Consider the following 21008-nt stretch of genomic DNA (forward strand, 5'->3'; position numbering starts at 1 on the left):
TTCTAAATAATGACCAGAATATGTATAAAGTATTATAAGTCAACCATGTTAACAGTTTATTGGCAAAAAAAAAGTTGATTTGGGGGTGAGTTACCCTTTAACTTCTCTGCACTACTAAAGACTCCAAATAAACAAACATGAATTATGTATGCAGTTCAAGACGTATTTATTATATCTGTGAATTTTACAAACTTTTTTTAAGCTAATGTGAATATAATTATAAAAAAAATACAGTTTCTTGAATCTAAATCATAGTTTTAGTCCATAATGGTCTCTGTTTTAAAATGATCTAAATCCCGTCGTGCTCATGCTCAGCAAACTATTCGATGACCTCTAGTGCCCAAACGCTGGGATCTCTTCCCACTGGAAGATCGGTGCAGATCTGTAAGCTCGCTGTCAGAAACTATAAATGTTTGGGGTGTGAGGGTCGCGTCTCTCAGAGCCGTACATTACTGTACAAAACATCCCCGGGAAGCAGCGGTGCATTTCCAATTCAAATCCCCGGGAGAGACAAGCTGTTGTTGTTTTAAATGGAAACGATATCTCAGATATAATGCGCTGAGACAAAGGAGACATTCGCGCGTGCTAATGTATTTGTGGGTCTGTGCCTTCTCTGTGTGCGTGTATGTTTGTGTGTCTGTGTGTTTTCTATGCCGTTTGTAATGTAAAGCCTTGATCAGTGTTTGGCTGGGAATGTTGGGCTTTAGGCTCGTTGGAACCAGTTCTCTCATACAGAGGTTATTTGTCACAGCGATATTAGATCTGTAATATTTATGACTCTGTGTGTGTGTGTGTGTTCACCTTTAGCGTTGTCTTTTGATTTTATGCGTATGCACCTCGTATTGTTATTAAACCCCGTAGTGAGCGGGTGCAATATTGGGAGTGTGCGGCTAAGTGCCGAGCTGTAGACGATCATGATAAGTGATGAAGTATGAGCAGGAAGCCCGTTCTAAAATATTACACTCAGCTCTGCACAGACTGTCGGGCTGGGATCTCAGGTTTCACCAAGACGTCTCGTTTTTGCCCTCCAGAGGAGATGGAGGCTGATGGTCATCAGGAAAAGCCGTTTTCTTACAGAGTCTGCTGTCCTTCCCCCCACCTTACTTTGCTTAATTTCCTCTACTTTATTTCTTTGCGCTATCTTCTTCCTCTCTTATCTTCCCTTTCCCTCTCATTCATTTCCTTTGCCCTTTTTAAAAAAAAAAAAAACTCATATGTTTTCCATCTTTTCCATCCTAGAGTTGCTCCAGGAGTCCGTGCCATCTTCCACCCACAGCTCCACAGTAGTGGGTTCAGCAGCAGGTGTGATGCCATACCTTCAGGGTCGAGGAGCAGGAGCAGGAAGCGGAGACCAAAACGTCTCCCATTCTGTGTCAGCAACCCCTTCTGCCTCCTCCTCCTCCTGCCCGTCCTCCTGCGAAAGGCAGCCGGCTCCTCCGGGGACCCTGGGGAGCTCCCAGCCACAAGGGCAGAGCTACTCTTTGGGTATAAGTAACTCGGGCCTGGGCCCGCCTCCACCCAAACCCCCTGGAGGAGTGTATTCGTCATCGGGCCATCACAACAGCTCAGATGGTAACGGCCTGACTAACATGGTGAGCACAGCGAGGTGTCATAACGCCACCCTCTTCCGTCTAGCTTGCTCCTGTGTTAAAGATCAGCAAAGATCACACTCTTCTAGTCTTTGAAGAACTTTCTTTTAGCGGTAGATTACACACTGTTCCTACATTATTACAACTTGCTGTAATACAGGGATGGGCATTTCTTTTCCTGAAGGGCCACATAAGCAACTTTCTGGTAATAAACTGTAAATATGAGCATATATATAATATAAACTGCAACTGAACACCAAAAAGCAGAGCTGACAGCGTCAAATTTACATGTATAACATCACATCAGTTTGCTTGCACACGAAAGAAGCTCTTTTAAAGGTTGCAGCAGAAAATGTATTTATCAAAATTTGAGGTTGGTGGCTGTTCTACGAGTATTTAAAATCTCAATCGCTTGTAGTTTAGGCCAACATGTTTATTTTATGAAAACGAAATCTCATTCAGATTTTTTTGACGCCATTTTCTTTGACATGAAACTCGTCGGCTGAAGTGAGCTGATTGAAGCTGTATTTTGTTGAACCAGCTGACGTTGTTACACTATTACATTTTTAAATTAACTTCTAATCGTGACCAGTTGACATGTTTTGAATGAACCTACTGAACACTGATAAAGGACAGTGTTGAAAAATAACATTTTCTCACCATTTAAGCTGAAAATCTCCTATTTTACACATATTTATTTCTCACTTAACCTAATCAGAGTCACTGAAAATGCAGGAGGAAGCAAAGAGAAGTAAAAGTTGGTTAAATTTCTCATGGCCTCATATTTTCTGACATTTTCAGCCCCTCTGTCGTTCTGCCTGTCTTGCCTTTTCTGACAACCCTTGCAGTGGATCACCTGCGCTGCTTTGCTGCCTCTGTGACTATCTTTTGATTAACCACAGTAAGACAGTGCACAGACATGAGCACAGTGCTGAAGTGCTTCTGGGAACTAAATCCCATCTTGGGATCTTATTCCGTAAAAATATATATATATATATAAATGGAAAGAAAGTGTAATTAATTGAACAGGCTGCACAGGTTCCCCACACAAAGTTCAGCTATTAAGCCTGGGAGGTTTTAATGGCTTTCTCGTGATTAACATTTTGTTATGTTTCAAATGCAAAACTCAATATATTTTATGTGAACGAGAAATGCAAAGTAAAACATTATTCTGAAGTGGAGGGAAAAATTTACCTGGTTTAAATAATAATAAGAAAAGGGTGGTGTGTCTGTTCATTTTTCCTGAGTTTTAGAACTACTTTTCGCATCAATAATAGCTGTAGGTTCTGCCGTTTTATGTCTATTTTTATTTGCAAAACAGTTGAAGTTCAGTCAGATTGGATGTAGGGTCAGTTTTCAAATTTTGACGATGTACAGACTATGACTCGCCCTTTTTTTTAAAAGATTTTTTGCGTCTCTAGTGGCTCGCTTTTTAACACAGTAGGCTGACAGGAAGAGGGGTGGAAGAGGGGGAGAGACATGCGGCAAAGGACCGCGGGTCGGAGTCAAACCCGGGTCGACCACGTTGTGGACTAAGGCCTCTTTACATGGGTCACGCTACCCACTGCGCCACAAGCACGCCTGACTCGGCCTTTCTAACAAATAAATATCCTTTAACCTAAACCTTTCCGATGAAGCTCAGGCCATATGTTTATAACCTGGCCTGCCAGATTGATAATGTGTAGCACTCTAGTTCTGCACATTATCAATCTGGGACCGCTTCATTTTTAATCCGTTTGGGGAAAGGAGGGAATTTCATCTGAACTCTCTGAGCTGATTGGGCGAAGCGACACCTTGATCCCGCCTACCAAAGGTTGGTTTTAGCCAATGACGGTGTCAAATTAAAACGTAAGCAGCAGGTGTCATGAGAAACCACAAGAATGTAAGCTAGTCGAGGCGCTTCTTGCTGTTACAATCAAAGAAGAAATTGTGGATTCTGACAAAACAAATGTGGTAGCATCTTGCTTTTGTCGCACTGGTATGCCTTATACCCCAATACTGCAACGTAATTGCAAAAACGGTTGAAGCCGGAGCGGTACAGGATGGAATCTCATGCCGCATGTGAACGCACAAATACAGCGAGAATTAATCTTGCAGACCAGGTTAGTAGGTTTAGGGTTGCTGGAAGTTGAGCCTTGGCCCAGTCTCAAGTTTTTTGCAGCCTGTAAAAGGATTTCCTACAGGTTTGCTTGTATTAAGCTCCATCAATCCTGCTTTCGCGTTCCCAGTGATGAGCGTCCCTAAAGCATATAGGCTGTGGATTCACATCACAAAGTTTGTCATCTCATCTGACCTGAGCACCTTCTTCCATTTGGTTTCTGTGTCTCTTAAAGGTTTTTTGTACCGATCTGCAAACCGGACTTTTTTTCATCAATGTCTTGTCGCCCCTCTTCAGTTGGTTTTGTAACAGTCCTTGATGAGATGTTCAGGGCTTGGGACATTGTTTTACACCTTAATCCTGGCTTTAATTTCAATTTACTTCCTGACCTGTCTGCTGCGTTTTATTTTTTTTCATGAGGCCGTTTGTTTCTGTACCGTTCCCTAACAAACCTCGGATGCCTTTAGAGAACAGCTAGATTTATGCTGAGATTAAATTGCACACAGTTGGACTCTGTTTACTGATTAGATGACCTCTGAAGACAATGAGTTGCACTAGATTTTATTTAGCAGATTTTACAGCTGAGTAAACTCACTACACTCAGGTATTCATTTGTTCTACTTGTCCTTCTGTTTTACAATTACCTGCTGCTCTATGCTGGTCTATAACACAAAAGCCCAATAAGATGCACTCAAGTTTGTGTTTGCAAAAAGATGAAAAGGTTAAAGCGGTGTGAAATTATTTTTTTTCTTTCAAGACGCTGTGCATTTAAAATGTCTCTTTCTCTCATCAGGTAAACAGTGGTCAGAATTCCTTATTGGGCGATCCTCCTAAAGAAGTCCGACTGCCCTCAAATCCTTACCTGAACTTGGCCAGTGTGATGCCGGGAGTCGTTCTGCAAAGTGAGACCAATAATAATAACATCAGGCACACAAAGAAATAAAATTACTCCATTAGTTTCTGTCATTAAGCCTTTTAGTGCCCTTGTCCATTGTCTAAACTGTCGGAATCACACACAATGTTGCTTTTGAACATTAAAAAGTAAGACTATATGTAGGTCCGTGGGGGATTGTCCACCTCTTTTAACAAAACTACACTTAGATTGAATATTTTAAGATTCTGTCTCCTACTAAACAGGTTGAATGTTTGCAACAAGGGGTTGTAAATCTCCTGGGAGTGTATTTATACCTGAAAGGCAGCAGAAGTCCCCCATAGAGTCAGAGTTTGAAGCTTTTCTTGCAATGTCATTCATTTCCCTGTGGTGGATGCAAATATAATACAGCGTAAACACTGACGGCTCAACGTGCCTTTTCCATGTAGCCCTGCTCTGGTCAGTGGCTCTAAAAAACAACAACAATCTGAACCAGGATCATCCGTGTGCGTTGCGCTTTTATTCTCCAGTCAGCTGCAACACCCAGTCCTCTGACAGGCGGAGGCCATGAAATGTTCTGCTGAGTAACTGGGTTCTGCCACTCATGTGGATTTTACTTTGACAAGTACCACCCACCTGGATATTGTGAGAGAAAAACAAACCTGTGGACAGCAGCAACCTGTTTTCCAGCAGGTGAATGTACCGCGCTATGGATACAAATGCTAAACGTTTTTTTTTTTTTAAGCCGACCGTGCAAGACGGAAATGAAGGTATCCACTGGAGATCCTGTTGAATGATGAGACTCTCTCTGTCATGAGATTTTGATTTAATACAAGGTGAACTTTTTGATTCTCAAACATGTAAATTATTGCATCATTCATGGTGAAATGGAAACACCGGTAAATGGATTTCAAACTTTTTACAGCTAAAAATGTGAAAACTTTTGCACTTGGTCCTCTTTTCACACACGTTGGCCCCCTTTCCCCTGATGTCCCTAAATAAAATCTTACAAATAAGAAAATATTTAATCTTTTTAGCACATCAGCATCTAATTATTAGCAGTATCCAGACTTTTAAACGATTGTGCGACTTTATTCTCATGATATTTTACCTTTGTTCTGGTAATATTATGCCTTTATTCTCCTAATATTACGGCTTTATTTTTGTAATGTTATTCATTCTTGTACACCTAATATTCTGACTTTATCATAATTTCCACAAAAAAATTGTATTTAGGGCCATCGTAGATTAAAGATGAAAAAAGTATTTATTGGCCATGGAGGAGTACATTTCACACATTTACGAGAAAAAACTTGGATGTTCTCTGATGTCAAAAACTAGTAAACATTCTAGAAAAATGCATATTCTCCACAATGAAAGGGATACATTTTCTATAAATAGGATATTTTCTCACATCTCCTCTCGTGACCCCCACTAGGGGTCCCTACCCCCACTTTGGGAACCCCTTCGCTATAGGACAATATCTGAATATCTGTGAGTGATATTTAATCGTCTAAAATGGAAAGAGCGCGGCCCAGCTGCTAACCAAGACATGACCAACCGCCTGACCTGAAGGGCCTGGAGAGCGTTATCCAGAGAAGCAATTCCTGTGGTAGCTTTGGGGAAACCAGCACAGATCCACAGGCTGAGTGTGAGGATCTCTTGACACGCCAACCATTGGTTTTACAATCCATGAATCTGGCCTTCAGCATGGAAGCTGGTCAGCACTGATTGGACGACATATGGCGTTAAATCCAGGGCAATTCCAGTTGGTCTCCAGGAGACTGGAGACTGGGTCAGAAGTTCACTTTTCTGAAAACATCCAGCCAGAGCTACATGGAAGGGTTTAGATTAAATCATACACTGCAAAAACAAAACTAAAAATAAGTCAACTTTTCTTGAAATTACTGTATTTGTCCTTGATTTGAGCAGGTAAATAAGGTTATCTGCAAATGGAAAGAGTAATTTTACCCCTAGAATAAGATAATTAGATATAATGCACTTGAAATACATTGATGGAGATGAGGTCTTCCCTATTTTAAGTGCAAAAATCTTATCCCATTGGCAGATCATCTTTCTTATCTGCTCAAATAAAGTAAAAATACACAAATTTCAAGAACAGTTTAACTTATTTTAGTTCTTTTTTTGCAGTGTGTTCATTTAGATGCATGGCCTAGTTAAAGTCCAGACCTAATCCAGTTGAGGATCTACGGGAGAACTTGATATTTACCGACACACTCCATCCAATCTGACTGAGCTCAAGCAAAACGGAAAAAGTCAAACAGCTTTATTCTGTAAATAACCGAAAAGCTAATTCTAGAAAGTTTTGAGTCAGGAAGGTGAAATACAAAAAGCACCCTACGTGTTTCTGATTTTAATTTATAAAAAAATCTTAAAAATCATCTTTCCCTTTTTGCTTCCGCATCGTCTTTATGCGAGGCTTGATATTGGTCTGTAGGATAAAATCCAGCAGAGGTTTGTGGTTGAGACGTGACTAAATGGCAGCAGTCCTCTCCTGCCGGGCGCTGTACGTTTAACTCTCTCTCTCTCTCTCTCTCTCTCTCTCTCTCTCTCTCTCTCTCTCTCTCTCTCCTGCTTGTCTCCCTTCAGACTCCGTGGCCAACAAGCCTCAGGGAGGACAGCCGGGCCCCGGGGTGTACGCTAACCCGGCCGCCCCCATGGTCTCCCAGGGCTCCGCCTCGTTCTCCCACAGCGCGGCGGCTACAACCCCCGCCCCGTACGCCTCTGACGCCTCCTCCGACTTCACCCAGTACAACCAGGCGTACACACAGGTACCTGCAAAAACCCCGACACGCCGATAAACGGACGTCAGAGCGACGGCACGGCGCGGCACGGTGACGGGGAGGCCGGGAGAAATGGCTGTTTGGATGAGGAGACGGGCAGAACGAGAGTGGATTTGGCAGAGAGCGGCGTGCGTCTCCATCTGTCCCCCTGCTCCTCTCGTTCCTCAGCCCTCCTCTCAAAACAAGTCATGAAGCCCTCCTACAGGCTGTTTGTCTGTTCCCCCCTCGCCGCTACGCCTCCCTTTCTGCCGTGCCTCCTCCAGCAGCAAATGACATACTTGATATTTAGCAATGAGGAGAAACCCCCCCCCCCCTTTTTAAATGTTAATTACCATCTACTCATCCAAACAAACGAGTCATCATTAGACAGCCGATAAAACGATGTGCTCAATTTGTCTGGGAAGACGAGACAAAGGAGTGAACAGGGAGCGTACCGGGTTTGGGGTCCACGGTTAGTGAGTGACAAAGAAGGGAGCGTGAGGAAGGAGGCGTGGAAAAACGGGGAGAGAACCGCGGAGCGCGTCTCTCCGTCACTGTTCTGCTGATGCGTGCTGCTCTGTTTGCCTTAGGAGGCCATGCACCAGTGGTACCAACACTACCAGGCGGCGCAAGCCCACAGCTACGGCGCCGCCGCGCCTCAGGACGGCTCGGCTGCGGACTACAGCAAGGAGCACGCCCAGGTAAGACGCAGAGCCTCACAGAGCAAGTTCAGCCTGAGAACGTTCGTTATTCAGAACGGATTCCAATGCGGTTGGGAAAACCTCCAAAGTTTGTCCGGATATCTCTGAAAACTAGATGCAGGTCATTCATGTTGCACTTTTTTGGGGTTTTAATAGGAGCACCCACTTGCCACAGGACCTTTGCTTTGTTGATTTACAGTAAAAACAAAAGTGCTGGTGTGACTGTAGTAACTAATATTGCTCAGCAGCGGGCCGTTCAGGGCGGCTGTCCTGCTGGGACGTGAACCTCCACCCCAATTTCAAGTCTTTGACGGCCTCTTAAAAGGTTTTCCTCCAGGACTGGGGCCTTTTGTCACTCCACCCACTAACTCTGCTCAACCTGCCTGTCCCTAGTGATGGAAATCCTCCCCAGAGCATGATGGTTACTGCCGCCATGCTTCATGCTGGGGACGATGAGTGCAGGGTCAGATACGGCGCAGGTCTTCTGTGGCAGAGTCTTGCATGTAAGCCAAAACATTTTTAATTGGGACTATTTGGCTCTCGTCTCACCGGAGCACCTTCTTCCACACACGCGCGGCTGTTTTTGCATGGCCTGCTGTATGCACAGCTACCTATGGCTGCCTATGACAGACGTGTGGAGAGCACCTGTGATCGTTCCACGTCGTTCCGGTTCTAGGTGGCTCGCACAGTTCTCAAAGCACGGAGATATCGCTGTGCACCCTAACATTTAAGCAGCTCCACACCTTCCTCCCTGACCTGTCTGCTGTGTTCCTCTGTTCTCTAATGTTCTCTAAGGCCTTTAATCTGAGGTTAAACTCCACACGGGTGGACTCTTATAAGTGACGTCTGAAGGCAGTTGGAGGCAGTGGACTTTATCCCTGGGTATCAGAGTAAGAGGGGGCTCAGTACAAATGCATGTCATGCTTTTTATAGATTTTAATTTACCATTGTGCAGAATTATGCAGTACCATATACTCCAGTTTGTGGTTGCAACATTATAGAATGCGAGAACATTTGAGGGTATGAATTCCTCCATAACCTGGAAAAGGAAAAAAAGAGTTTTTGTTCATAAATCAGGACAGACATGTGGAGTGATGGGAACATGGGTCACTGTGTAAGCTGCTTGTGTTCCAGGTCCCTGCCGCCTCCACCTACGGGGATTACACCACCTACATGCAGGCCGTCACCCAGTACTACTCCCAACCTGCAACAACCAACCAGGCCTTCGCCAGCAAGGTACCCGCACAGCCTGGCCAAGTTGTAACCAGCACCTGATATTTTCTCTGTTTATGCCAAACGTGGCGTTATCAGCACGCTCCGTTTCATAGTAGCAAGAGTATGGAAGTATGTTTTGGCACAAATGAGTCAATATAGGGAACACGGGTAAGTAAATGTTATCCGAAGCTCGATGCAAGCCACCGATGTGAGTTTGTTCCTGCAGGTCTGGTGGTCTCCCCCTGTTTAACTCCCTCAGAAGGATATGGTCATAAACAACTGTTTTATAGATGATGTTCATTTCCGTATGGAGCTAAGAATGGCCTAAAACGTCTCCATACCTGTGGATCTTTTTAGTATTATCAATGTGCCAAAACCTTTTCTGCGATATTAAACTTAGGGAAACATTTGCATCTGAAGGCATTCCAAGGGTAAACCGTATAAAACCGTTTAAATGAAATCTAGGTAGTATCTCTACCTAATAATATGGACTGTTTTCTGGCTTTACATGTCACGGTAAATGTCTCAGGTTTCTATCACCCTTACGTTTGTTGCGGAGCTTTGAAACATTGCCGCGCTCCACAGTAAACTTTGTGGCCCGCCTCAGATTTGTCTTCTGACATTTGCATGAAAACTTTATTTGCATTATCGTTTAGATTGGGAGTCCTCCCCGTAAGACTCTTATCATCTTTTAGAACAGCAGTAGAAACTGGAGAAAAGCGTCACTCTGCACCCATACAAACATATCTACCTTATGTGTAAATAGCTGTTCAGTCCAGATTCATGATCATTAGATTTTTGTTAGAAAACTTTGCTCGCAGAGTTTTTTAATGTCGCAGAAGAGTCTGTACAAATTCATCCATGCATTTTTTTCTGTGCGCTGTTCTGCACCTGAAGTTGTGATAATATTGATAATATTTTTATTAGATTTTGCAAGAATGTTCCAATCTTGGTCATAAATAAGTGAATAAAATAAGCAGAGTATAACTTCCACTAGAGGGCAGAAAAGTTAAATAAATTCTGAAGCGGATTAAAAATGATACGCAGACTTTAAAGGAACCCATCTTTAACATTTAACGGGTTGCGTATTGGTTAAATATTTGTTGTGCCTTGCAGCTTGTTGACTGATTGTTGTTTTCTGTGCTTTCTGCGTGTCTTCTACAGGAGGTAGAGGTGTGTAAGCCTCTGGGAGTCCCTCTGCACGCAGTCGCTAACGGCCCAGCGCCTCCCGCTGCAGTCCTGCCCGCCGCCGCCGTGCTCCCAGCTTACAGCGCTCTGCCTTTAATGCCCGGCTTCCTCGGAGCGCCACACCCACCCACGGCCACGCCCAGCTCCGTCACGCACGCGCACACCGCCGCCACCGACTGGAACACGTACTACTACGTGAGTAGAGAGAGAGTCGTGCTGTTGGCCATGAGTCCTGTCATGGCTGAGCTCAGAGGGGGGGGGATGACATCGTCAGGTTAGAAAACTAAATCTTAGTGTTTGGTTTTTGCAAAACAGTCCCACAGAATTTCACACACAATTTGTGATGTTATTTTTTTTTTACTGCGTGTTTTTTAGACCAATGTGTTCTGTGTGTGTCTTTAACAGTCATTTTCAGCAGCATTATAAATCTAAGGTTAAATGATCCTAAAAATCCAAATATCTTAAAGTCTCCTGAGAATTCAAAGCACTCAGAAGACTTTGATTTATAACGACATGAAAATGAAAAAAGTTGCTTTACAGTTAAAGCCAACAGCAGCTCATTGTACTGTCATATTTAAGATATTAGAATTTAATTGAAAAGTTCAGTTATCTGTGAAACACGTTATACAGATTAATTACAAACATGCGTTTTTTATAACTTTTAATCAGCAAAATGAGCGTCACTGGAACACAATTTATTGAATGACTGTATTGAGTATTTTAAGCTGAAATGATACTTGAATATGAGCTTTATTGTAGTGTAAATACTTTAATCCAACATAAAATGTTTTCTGTTGCAATAATTGTAGGGTGAATCAGAACCCTCTATGAAAATGTTCCTGCATACCTTCAGTTTTAACATTGTTTAAAACCATTAGATTGACTTTTCTCTATTTGTCTGGATATATTCAACATAAACTGTTGTACAGTGTGTTGCTGAGGGTTTTATTTTCTGGGTAAATGTAATAATGCGTTACAGATCAGATGTTTTCCATTAATGGAAACAAACGATGAAAGCCGAACAAATGAGTCTAATGTTCTGTTCATCTGAATTTGGGGAAAATCAACTTTGACATATGAGAGCAACCAGTTGTATATTTTGTACAGTAGTTCATCTGAATACAGTTTGTTAAAAAAAAAAAAGAACTCCCCAGTTTTTATTGAACCAATCGAAGTGGCACCTACACAGTCTGTTTTTGATTTTGATTCCACCACTAGATAAATAATAAAAGAAAATAAGGCGGAAGAAAATATTAACTATTTCAAACTTTATCTCTTAATTCTGTCCTTGTGTCCTTCCTTTTTTCATCCTGCCTTTTCATCCTTTACTTTCTCATATGCTTCCTTCCTCCCTTGTTTTATTCCTCCCTGCGTTCTCCTTCCTTGTTTCCTTCTTATTCGTTCCTCTTTCCATTGTAGCCGTCTTGTGTCGCTTTCCTTCCTATCATTGCTCCTTCCTTCCTACTTTCCTCACCTCATTGTGTGGATTGTTCCTTCTTTTTGTCCTCCCTTATGTCCTACCCCCACCTTTCCTCCTCCCCTCCCTCCTTACGTTGTGTCCTTCCTTATTACCTTCGTTCTATTCTGATATCTGTTCTTCCTTCCCTTCTAGTTTCTAGCATTTCCAGGATATTTACGTCTGCACTCAGTGGAAATGTCTCTGGCATAGAACCACACTTAAGTTTTATAATGAATATTGAAAATCTTTTGTAAAGAAATGGGAACTCTGGAAAGGTGAGTCAAAGAACATCTGTAGAAACATATGTGGGAACCCCAAATTAAACATCTAGCCATCCGCTCTCTGTACCGACCCAATCCTTCAGGGTGACGGTGCAGGCTGTAAAAGCCTGTCGGAGGGAAAAAAAAAGAGCCAGAGGAGGCTGAGGGAAAGAAAAACTGACGTTATAAACCAAACAGCTCCAGACTTCCTTGCCGGGTCTCGCCTTTAGTGAGATTTACGTTTGTTTGTGCAGACTGGCTCTGTGGGAACATCACGCTGCAGCTAAGGCCCGCTAAATCTGCCTGTCCTGAACACTCAAAACAAACAGAGCAAGAAGCTACTTTCTGTTTCCCACTTTGTGTTCAGCTCTGTACGCCGCGTTGTTTTAAGGACTCATGCGTAGTCAGCATCTTACCTGCGCTGGACAGCGGGACGGAGCTGTCGCTGTTTGAGAATCAATGAAGAATTTATTAAACCAAACTAACCGCATCTTTTAGCATTCAGGGTCATTCTAAGTGACTGATTAGAGAAGTTTGAGAAACACAATATGTCACACCATCACCATTTTAAATGATATTCAGATTAAAGGAGAGACTGGATTGGCTGCTGCAGCTTTCCGTCTGTCACGTCACGTGGTTTGCAATTCGCCTCTCCCGAAAATACATTTCTTGGTGGTTTTTATCGGCATAAGATGAGCAGGAAAAGCTCAGAAATATGTCGGTTTAACGTTTTTTTTTAACCTCCTTTCCCGTTTGTCGTTTCTCTCTTTAGAACCAGACCCGGGGCATTAAGAGGGACTACCCTCAGCTAGCGGTACAGGAGGCGCCGCCATCGGAGGGTGCGTATATCGGGCAGCACTCCCAGGGCCTGGGGGGGCAGTACGCCGACTACTTCAAGAGGAAGAGGCTCTAGAACGAACCAAATGACCTTAAAGCCCACAGCTTCAGGGGGGGAGACGCAGCCAGCCGGATGTCACGGCTCCCTCTAGTGGCCTTTTTCTGTGGCTGCCATTTTGCATCCCTGCAGCAGGCGCGCGGCGTTGGGTCGATTCAGGGCTGCAGACGGCTGGAGCGAAAACAAGCCATAGTGCTCTTTGATTTTGAAACTTTAGTACACTCCTTCAGAGTATTGCTTTCGTCTTGTTCAAGCCTTAACTATTTATCTTGAATGTTTGTTTCTATGTCACTGTTCCTAACTAATATTATCCTGAACATCTTTTTTTTTTTTTTTTTAGACATAATCTAAACTATAGTATATTATATCTGTGTGTAGAAACTGCTTTTGTATTTGCAGGCAGCTGACCTGTCTGGATGCTGAAACTGCCCTCTCCCTGTCGGTCCTTTCCGTGTCTGATTTTTTATTTTATTTTTTTAGGAAACACACTCTCAGATTTGATTGGTCGGTCAGACTGGCCTCTGTTTGTTCTAGCTTCACTGCCTTTTATTACCCAGGATCCTCTCTAAACCTACCTGGGGGTGGGTGTGTGTGTGTTTCTGTGTTGCTTTGCTGTTCTCTGTAGGAAGTGTCAGCCATTTCTATCCCAGGTTTTGGGATCATATCAGGAAAAAAAAAAGGGTCTAAACCAATCAAAGCCCTTAAATTTTGGTGAATTAGAAGGAGTCCCTCAATAGTTGGGCTTTTCAGATGAAGATGGAGGGAATAACTAAATTAACTGCTGTGTAAATATTGCAGTGTAGTATAGAATATATGAAGCCATGCGTAACAGACAATAACATATAATAATAAAGGGCGTTTTGATGCTCATTTTTGAGTGTGGTGTACAACAAAAAAAAAAGATATTCAGCGTTTTGTCGATCTACAATATACTCTTATATATTTGTAATATAATATTCTGAGGCAGTTTGAGTATTGTATTAACAATAAGTCCTGATGAGACTTTAACGTAGTTCTCTGCTTTGTTTTGTATTGTTTAAGCCAAATACTTGGGCACAGTTTTCCTCCTTCTGCTGTTTTTTTTTTTTTTTTTTTTGGTGTAAAACTTTTCTTTCTGAAAGTTTTGTGGAAACTGTAACCGGAGCTTTAAATCCATATTCAGCTGCCACTTTCATAAAGCGTTGAGACTGTTTACCGAGAAACGATTCGGACGTAGAATCGTCGCTAGGTTATTAAAAAAAAAAAAAACAACAACATGGCTGATGGTGCTGCTGGGGAACAGTTAAATATGAATGATTAAAAGTAATAAAAGGTCCCCAGGAGCAATCCACACCACCCTCCAACAATATATTTGTTTGATTTGTAGAAAAATAATTCAGCCTTTCCATTGAGAGACGTTTAGCTCAGACATTTAGACGTTTGATTGGATTTGCACAATAAAAATACGGCTCAGATCTGCTCATCAGCTTCAATGTTACGTCTATTTAGGCCTTTTATTTATTCTTTTGAACTGTTGTTGGGTTTTTTTTTTAGGGGGGGGTTAGGTCATAATTCTGGGTGATTTAAATGTAATTATTTTAGTTAAACAAAGAAGTTTATTTCTGAATGGATTGACTCAGGCGTCAGTAAATAAAACGATGTACAAGAGGTGCAATGTTTGGAAAAAAAACAGGAGAGTTGCATGTCTAAAGTTATTTATAGCCTTCTGAATAATCAATGGTAATTGGCATCAGAGTGATCAAACCGTTTTTTTTGTAATTAAGCTTTTTGCAGAGTTATAATGGATTTTTTGACCACGTTTTGCAGTGACCTCCATGCCATCGCCCCAGTCTTTAGCTCCCTGTTTGGACCGGGCCGCTGAAAAACACTGAATCTCACTTCCAGTGAAATTATAAAACGCTAGTTTTATTCCAAATGGATATGAATAGTTTTGAGCCCAGTGATATTTGGATAAATACCCTTTAGCAAATTGTGGGTTTTCTGTTTCTAGCCATCAACAGGCTCCTGGCAGAACGCTGGCTGGATATTTGGTCGCTCTTCTTGGCAGGATTGGTACAGCTCAATTAATTTTTAATTTTTTTTTATGTTGCCACAGAACAGCTTTTAAAGCTTTAAAGTCGGCTTGTGCTATCCATTTGCTGTGAATGTTTGAGAATCATTGTCCTGATGGATAACATCCAATCTTAAGCCCCTTGACCCATTGGCCATCACTATTCGAGCCGTTCGTCAACGGGAAACCTCTGTGGCATCGGCGACACGCTGAAACCCTCCAGCGTCATCAACATCAAGCTCAACTGAAATCTGCAGCCGCCCACATGGAAAAGCGCCGATCGGTGGTCGGACGAGGAAAAAGTCGAGGTCTTTCAGTTACAGGAAGCGTGTTTGGAAGTCGAGGCGAGGGTTTTCGAACCGAACACCTCAGCTACTGTCGGGCTTGGTGGTGGCCGCATCGTGCCGACGCCTGTTGAGCGATGAAGATGAAGGGCTCCCTCTGAATGGTCCAGGTTTACAATTAATCAGCTGCTAGACGGCTGAAGCTTGGACGCAGTTTGGGTCCAACAGGACGGCCGTCCCAAATACGCATCCAACCTGGGTATGGGCTGAACAAAGCAGCTGAAGTCCTGAAATGAAACTGTGGGCTTATGACACAAAACAAACCAATTTTAATTAGTTCTACCAATTCTGCTCAGAGCAGTGGTCAAAGGTCCAGTCAGAAGGCTCTCAGAACCTTGTTGATGGATGCAGGACGTGTGGTTTACTGCCAGGCGGCCTCATTGGGGGCGGATGTAGACATTCAAGGGTGTAAGAATAGTTTTAATAGTGTTTAGATCAGATAAAATGCACAATAAATAAAGTTGTGTGCCCAATTCATGTTTTTAAAATTCCTTAAAGTTGAGTAAAGTTCGACGCTGAAGAATCGGTCAAAAGAAATCGTTTAAAGTTTCTTTAAACGGGTTTTTGTCGGCCTCAGGATCACAGTGGCACATCCCGCTTGCCGTAGATTGGCACCAACCAGAAGAAATGTCTCACTGTCTTACCAGTGACTGAATGTAAACCTGTGGTCACAAGTGTTTGGTAAATATTGTGCTAAATGTTCCTCTGGTTTATTAGACCAGTACAGCATGAGTAGAGTGTCAACCCGAAGTTATTGTGTCATGTTGGACATAATCCAAAGGATTCTCCGCCTTCGCTCCCCTGAAGAGTTTTACTGACTTCATTTCAAGTTGTGTGAGGACCTGAAAATAGTTTTTTTTTTGCTCTGTTGAAACCAGATGTCTACATATGCTGAATGTAAACATGCAAACCTTTTCCTCTCCGTCTGACATTAAATCGGATTCAACTCAATTCTGAATTAATCAGAAGTTTACATCGTCATGCTATAGACGTAGTCTCGCTGTGTCATCCAACTGATCTGAAACGGGAAACATTTAGTCTCTGTCAGACGGGGTATGTAAATATCTGGTTTCATCTATGCTACATTTTTAAGTTTATTGCAAAAATTGTCGGTTTTGGTAATAATTTACAGACAATATTGAGAAAGTATAATGAGAGGAAGGGGTGTGTTTTTTTATTATTAGTTTGAACATTAAGTGCTCTAACTCGGCAATAACGAAGGCTCCAACTACAGTCAAAAGATGAATGTACAAAGTTTTTATTTTGTATTTAAAGTCATTTAATCTGCCACTGGTTTATACTCCTTTTTCTTGTTTTCTATCTCTGTTTTTATGTCTTTGCGTTCTGCTTATAAATGTCCGACTTTTATATCTCTATACGAACGATATCACTGGCATTGCCGTGGCGGTCCTGCTCCCACACTGTGAAAACCAACAACAGGCGGGCTGAGCCAGAGCAAACCCAGACGTGTTCCCCACTGCAGGCTGGATGGATGGATGGATTGGGGGGGAGGGGGGGGTTCAGATCCCCACAGAAAATACGGGAACTCAGAGTGTCCTTTATTAGGTGTAAAAATTACAATACGGTCGGTTGTCCCACATGTCTGGTCAAAAAGAAATTAAAAAAATGCATAGAAGAGGACATTTACTCCAAAACTGAACCAGGTCACATATAAATCCCCACAAGTCGTTGAAGATGATAAATAATAAAAGTTATCTACTTAGTTAAAGTTAAGTAGCGACGAGGTCTCCGAGAAATCTGTATTGGTTGGTAAATTACAGCGTTTAGAAGTTAAAACAACGTCTCCACCAGCTTCACACATAGACTGAAACGTTTTCATCAAAGTTGTCTCTGTACGACAAAAGTTCACGTTCAAATCGGACGGAGAGCGTCTGTGAACATCCACGTCTTGCAGCAATTTGTCAGTAGGATTTAGGCTTGGACTTTGACTAGGCCATTCTAACAAATGAATTAGCCTTTGTAGCTCGGGCTGTTTGTTTCGGGTTGTCCTGCTGAAAGGTGAACTCAAACAAGTTGTGGTTGGCACGGGTAGAAATACTTTAGCGAGGCACTGAAACCGCAGGAGGGAATCCGTCCTGTTCTGTTTGTAACCCTGTAAGCTTCAAATGAAATTGGAACTTTAAATGTTTAGGAATGGTTCATGTAAACACTGGGATGACAGCTGCCCCCCCCCCCCCCCCCCCCCCCCCCCCACCACCACCACACACACACCCTTTGTTTTATCAGCCTGTTGGTCTTATTGCGGTCAGAAAGCAAGCAATCACTGCATCCCTGTAGTTGTGCATCTAGTTGTTCACGTTTTGTGTTTTTCCATTTGAGATGTCATCCACCTTTTATATTTATTGGAGGTCTGACCTTCCTAAAGCGTTTAAGCTTTATTCTGTCGGATTCGCCTCAGTCGACCAGCCAGTAGGTAAACGTCCATATTCACCATGTACCAATGATCATTTTGAAGGCTCTTTGCTGCCATCTGGTAGTCACAGTTATGCCTGTTTATGTCTAATTTTGCCAGTTTGTAAATTAAACACCCTAAATGTGTCTTTGTTTGGGATATGTTTGAACAATCTCGACTTAATTTAGAAAACATGTATTTTTTTTAATATTGTGAATAAATTCTGGCCCTAATAGTTTTAAGCCTGAATCTAAATATTGTCTTATATTTAGGCAGATTCCTGTTATCAGTTTTCTATTTTATTATTTTGTTTAAACACTGAATGTTTCTGACGCCTTTTACTTTAAGATTTTTTTTTGGTCTAATTTTATAATACATTCTTACTCCTATTTAATTTTTATAAAAATACAATTTGTTTCTAAATGGCCCGTGTTAGAGGTCGTGCTCATAGCCGGATTTTGAAAACCCATTCATGGTTTTTGATTCATCACGTCTTCTTGTCTTGTGTTTTGACAGAATAACATTGTTTTGTTGATCTGTTTGTTGAAACCTCTTTGCATTTTCTCTGATGTTCTCCTTCCCGTCAATCTGATCCGCACTGGATCCTCTCAGGCCACTCCGACGCGTTACGGCAACGTCTGGTACGCTCCGGCTCTGAAAGTTGATCTGCGTTCCCTTCTGAGCAGTTGTAATGGCGACCGGTCTCATTTGGAGATGAAAAGGTTTGCCTGGAGAGTGAGGGTGGCGTTGTAGCCGGTGGTGGAGCTTAGCAGCTGAAGCAGCAGGATTTAAAATGTACAGTGGGCTGTAAAATGATTCAAGCATAATTCCTTCAGGGTCACCTCTGGTCTCTGTGCTGCCTCTCTGATAAATGCTCTCTTGACCCGGTCTGGGAGTTCTGGTGGGCGGCCCTCTTGGATCTTTGTTGTGAGGTTTGTTGTGGTACCAGGTGCTTTCCATTTGAAGATGATTTTGCAGATTTTTTTTCATAACCCCACCCTGACTTGTACTTTTCAACAACTCTGACCCTGACCTCCTTGGTCTTTATGGTGTCACGGATTTAGTTTCATATCGATGCGCTGAACATTGTTTAATTGTTGGGATGGTTTGCTGATTTTGTTGTTTGGGCTGCTCACGTTTTCTTTGCCATCACGGTCATTTTCTCTTGTTTCATGCTTTTCCTGCTGTCTTTTGTTTAACATCTTCATAAATGTATCACCTAGAACATAACATTTCCTTTCTTTGACTGTGAGAAATGCTTAAGTGAAAAGCTTGACGCCAACATGTTGGACGCTCCAGGCAGGATCTGCTGGATTCCTTAACTTTGTACTGCTGCTGCTGTTTTTTTTTTTTTTCAAATATTATACATGAACGTCCTGTGACTTTATTAGATTTATCATAACTAGGTCAATATATATAGTAGCTTTAAAAACCTCCTGTAGGAGCAGCAGCATCCCAATATTTTCCTGTAATAACGTAGCAGATAATTGTAAGGAGAAATTAGGGGGTTATTAATTCTTTCACAACTTTGTTGATTTGCGTCTTCGTGTCATTGTTTCATCATTTGGACATCTCTATGCCCTCGCTTCACCCAGTAAAACATCTCAGTAAAATTTCCGATTACTTTAATTATATTTCCAACCACATGCTTCATAATTTTGCATTTTCCACAGCATGTATGTCTGCAAATTCTCAACCAACTGTGAAAAGTTAATAAAAATAAAGTCCATTAGCAAAATTACTGAAAAACCTCAATTGGCAAAGTGAGCTCTGGTTGCTTCCTGACAGTGTTGTGAATGTGTCGTACGGGTAGAGGAACATTCTGAGCAGTTGTATTTGTGCCGTCTGTCCATTTGCTTGCGTTAGTGGACAAACATGGACACAGCCGGGCCTCTTCCTGCTAGCAGCAGTATCTGCAGCCATGATAGCTGGAGCCATGGGGCTCATATCGTCTATCGCAGTTGGTTTTCAATTTGCCTTGGTGTCTTCTGTTTTATTCTGGGTTTTACTTTGATAGTTACAGGAATAATTACCAGACTAGACGGACAATGACCTTGGATTGATTTCAGAACTCCAGTTTCATTAATGGTCCAAAAGTGCCATTTATTTCCCGGTGATTTTACGAGGCTGTGCAGTTGTGTGCATGTGCTGCTGGTATCTGTCAGGACATGATTTTTATTGGCTGGTAATGCGAGTAATTATAAATCGGTTGCTCCTGGGCTTATTTCTTCTCAGTAGGCTAGACTAAAACTTCTGGGATCCGGTTGTCCTGATCCGTTGAATATCAAGATAACGAGCCAAAGGTCCATACACTGACGCCGGGTGTTTGTGTGGCGCTCTAAAAATGGGCTTTGGGCTGGCAGAAGTGGGGAGAGACGGACTGAAAGAGGAGAAATGTGGGGGGAAAACAACTTCAGCTGCAGGAGTTCTGCCTGCGCTGTCTGAAGTGTCGGCCTCCTGCGTTTTTCAGGCACCTGGGGAGCTGTTACATGCCGGCTCACAGCTCGGGGACGCCAGCGGTGTGGACTCTGCCACAGGTCTGCTGGCGTGATCCAAACTGTGCGCTTGTTAGCGAGTCATCAGCATCACAAAAAAAAAAATTATTAGTGAAGCTCGGCTGACAGCGTTACTTCCTCTATACGGGTTTTCATCCATGTTGTGACTTTGTGCGATGGAAACAATATCAGCCTCCTAGTGGGCCTTTTTCCACCTCTGGGTTTGCGCTGCAACCAAACTATGAATTATGGCCCGACAATGCATGCATTTATGGAATGTGATCAGCTGGGGGGAAAAAATAAATAAATTGGTTTGAAAACATGATTTGGCGATTAGGTCAAAATTCAGCCTGTTCTCAGATAAGTTGTTGCATTTCACAGTGAACCTGAATCCGCACATTACCGACTGATCAGCTGCACTTTGCTATATTTATATGTTTGTTTTTATGAGCAGTTTAATGGCTATTATTTACCATTGTTTTCACTTCTAACTGCAGTTTGAGAGAAATTTTATAATCACACTGACATTAATATCATTTTCCTGTATTTCTAGAGCAGATCTGGCATGACTTCATACTGCTGTATTATATCAAACCCTTTTTCAGCAGAACCTGTTGCTTAAAAGGTAAAAGAAAACGACTCAGACC

The 21008-nt window shown here is 42.4% G+C and overlaps 1 protein-coding gene across 4 annotated transcripts in view; it reads left to right on the top strand.

Annotated features, from left to right (window-relative positions):
• Positions 1 to 14519, top strand: part of raver2 (ribonucleoprotein, PTB-binding 2) — a 122145-nt gene extending 107626 nt beyond the window's left edge. For all 4 annotated transcript variants that reach the window (XM_021324317.2, XM_021324318.2, XM_012878007.3 and 1 more), the window contains 7 exons: positions 1240 to 1592; positions 4481 to 4589; positions 7169 to 7350; positions 7932 to 8042; positions 9177 to 9278; positions 10422 to 10640; positions 12937 to 14519. In XM_021324317.2, coding sequence (XP_021179992.2) covers positions 1240 to 1592; positions 4481 to 4589; positions 7169 to 7350; positions 7932 to 8042; positions 9177 to 9278; positions 10422 to 10640; positions 12937 to 13077 — 1217 coding nt within the window. In that variant the 3' untranslated portion in view covers positions 13078 to 14519. The remainder of the gene's footprint in view (positions 1 to 1239; positions 1593 to 4480; positions 4590 to 7168; positions 7351 to 7931; positions 8043 to 9176; positions 9279 to 10421; positions 10641 to 12936) is intronic.
• The last annotated feature ends 6489 nt before the right edge of the window (positions 14520 to 21008 follow it).

The sequence above is a fragment of the Fundulus heteroclitus genome, chromosome 9 (genome assembly GCF_011125445.2).
Source record: "Fundulus heteroclitus isolate FHET01 chromosome 9, MU-UCD_Fhet_4.1, whole genome shotgun sequence".
NCBI lineage: Eukaryota > Metazoa > Chordata > Actinopteri > Cyprinodontiformes > Fundulidae > Fundulus > Fundulus heteroclitus.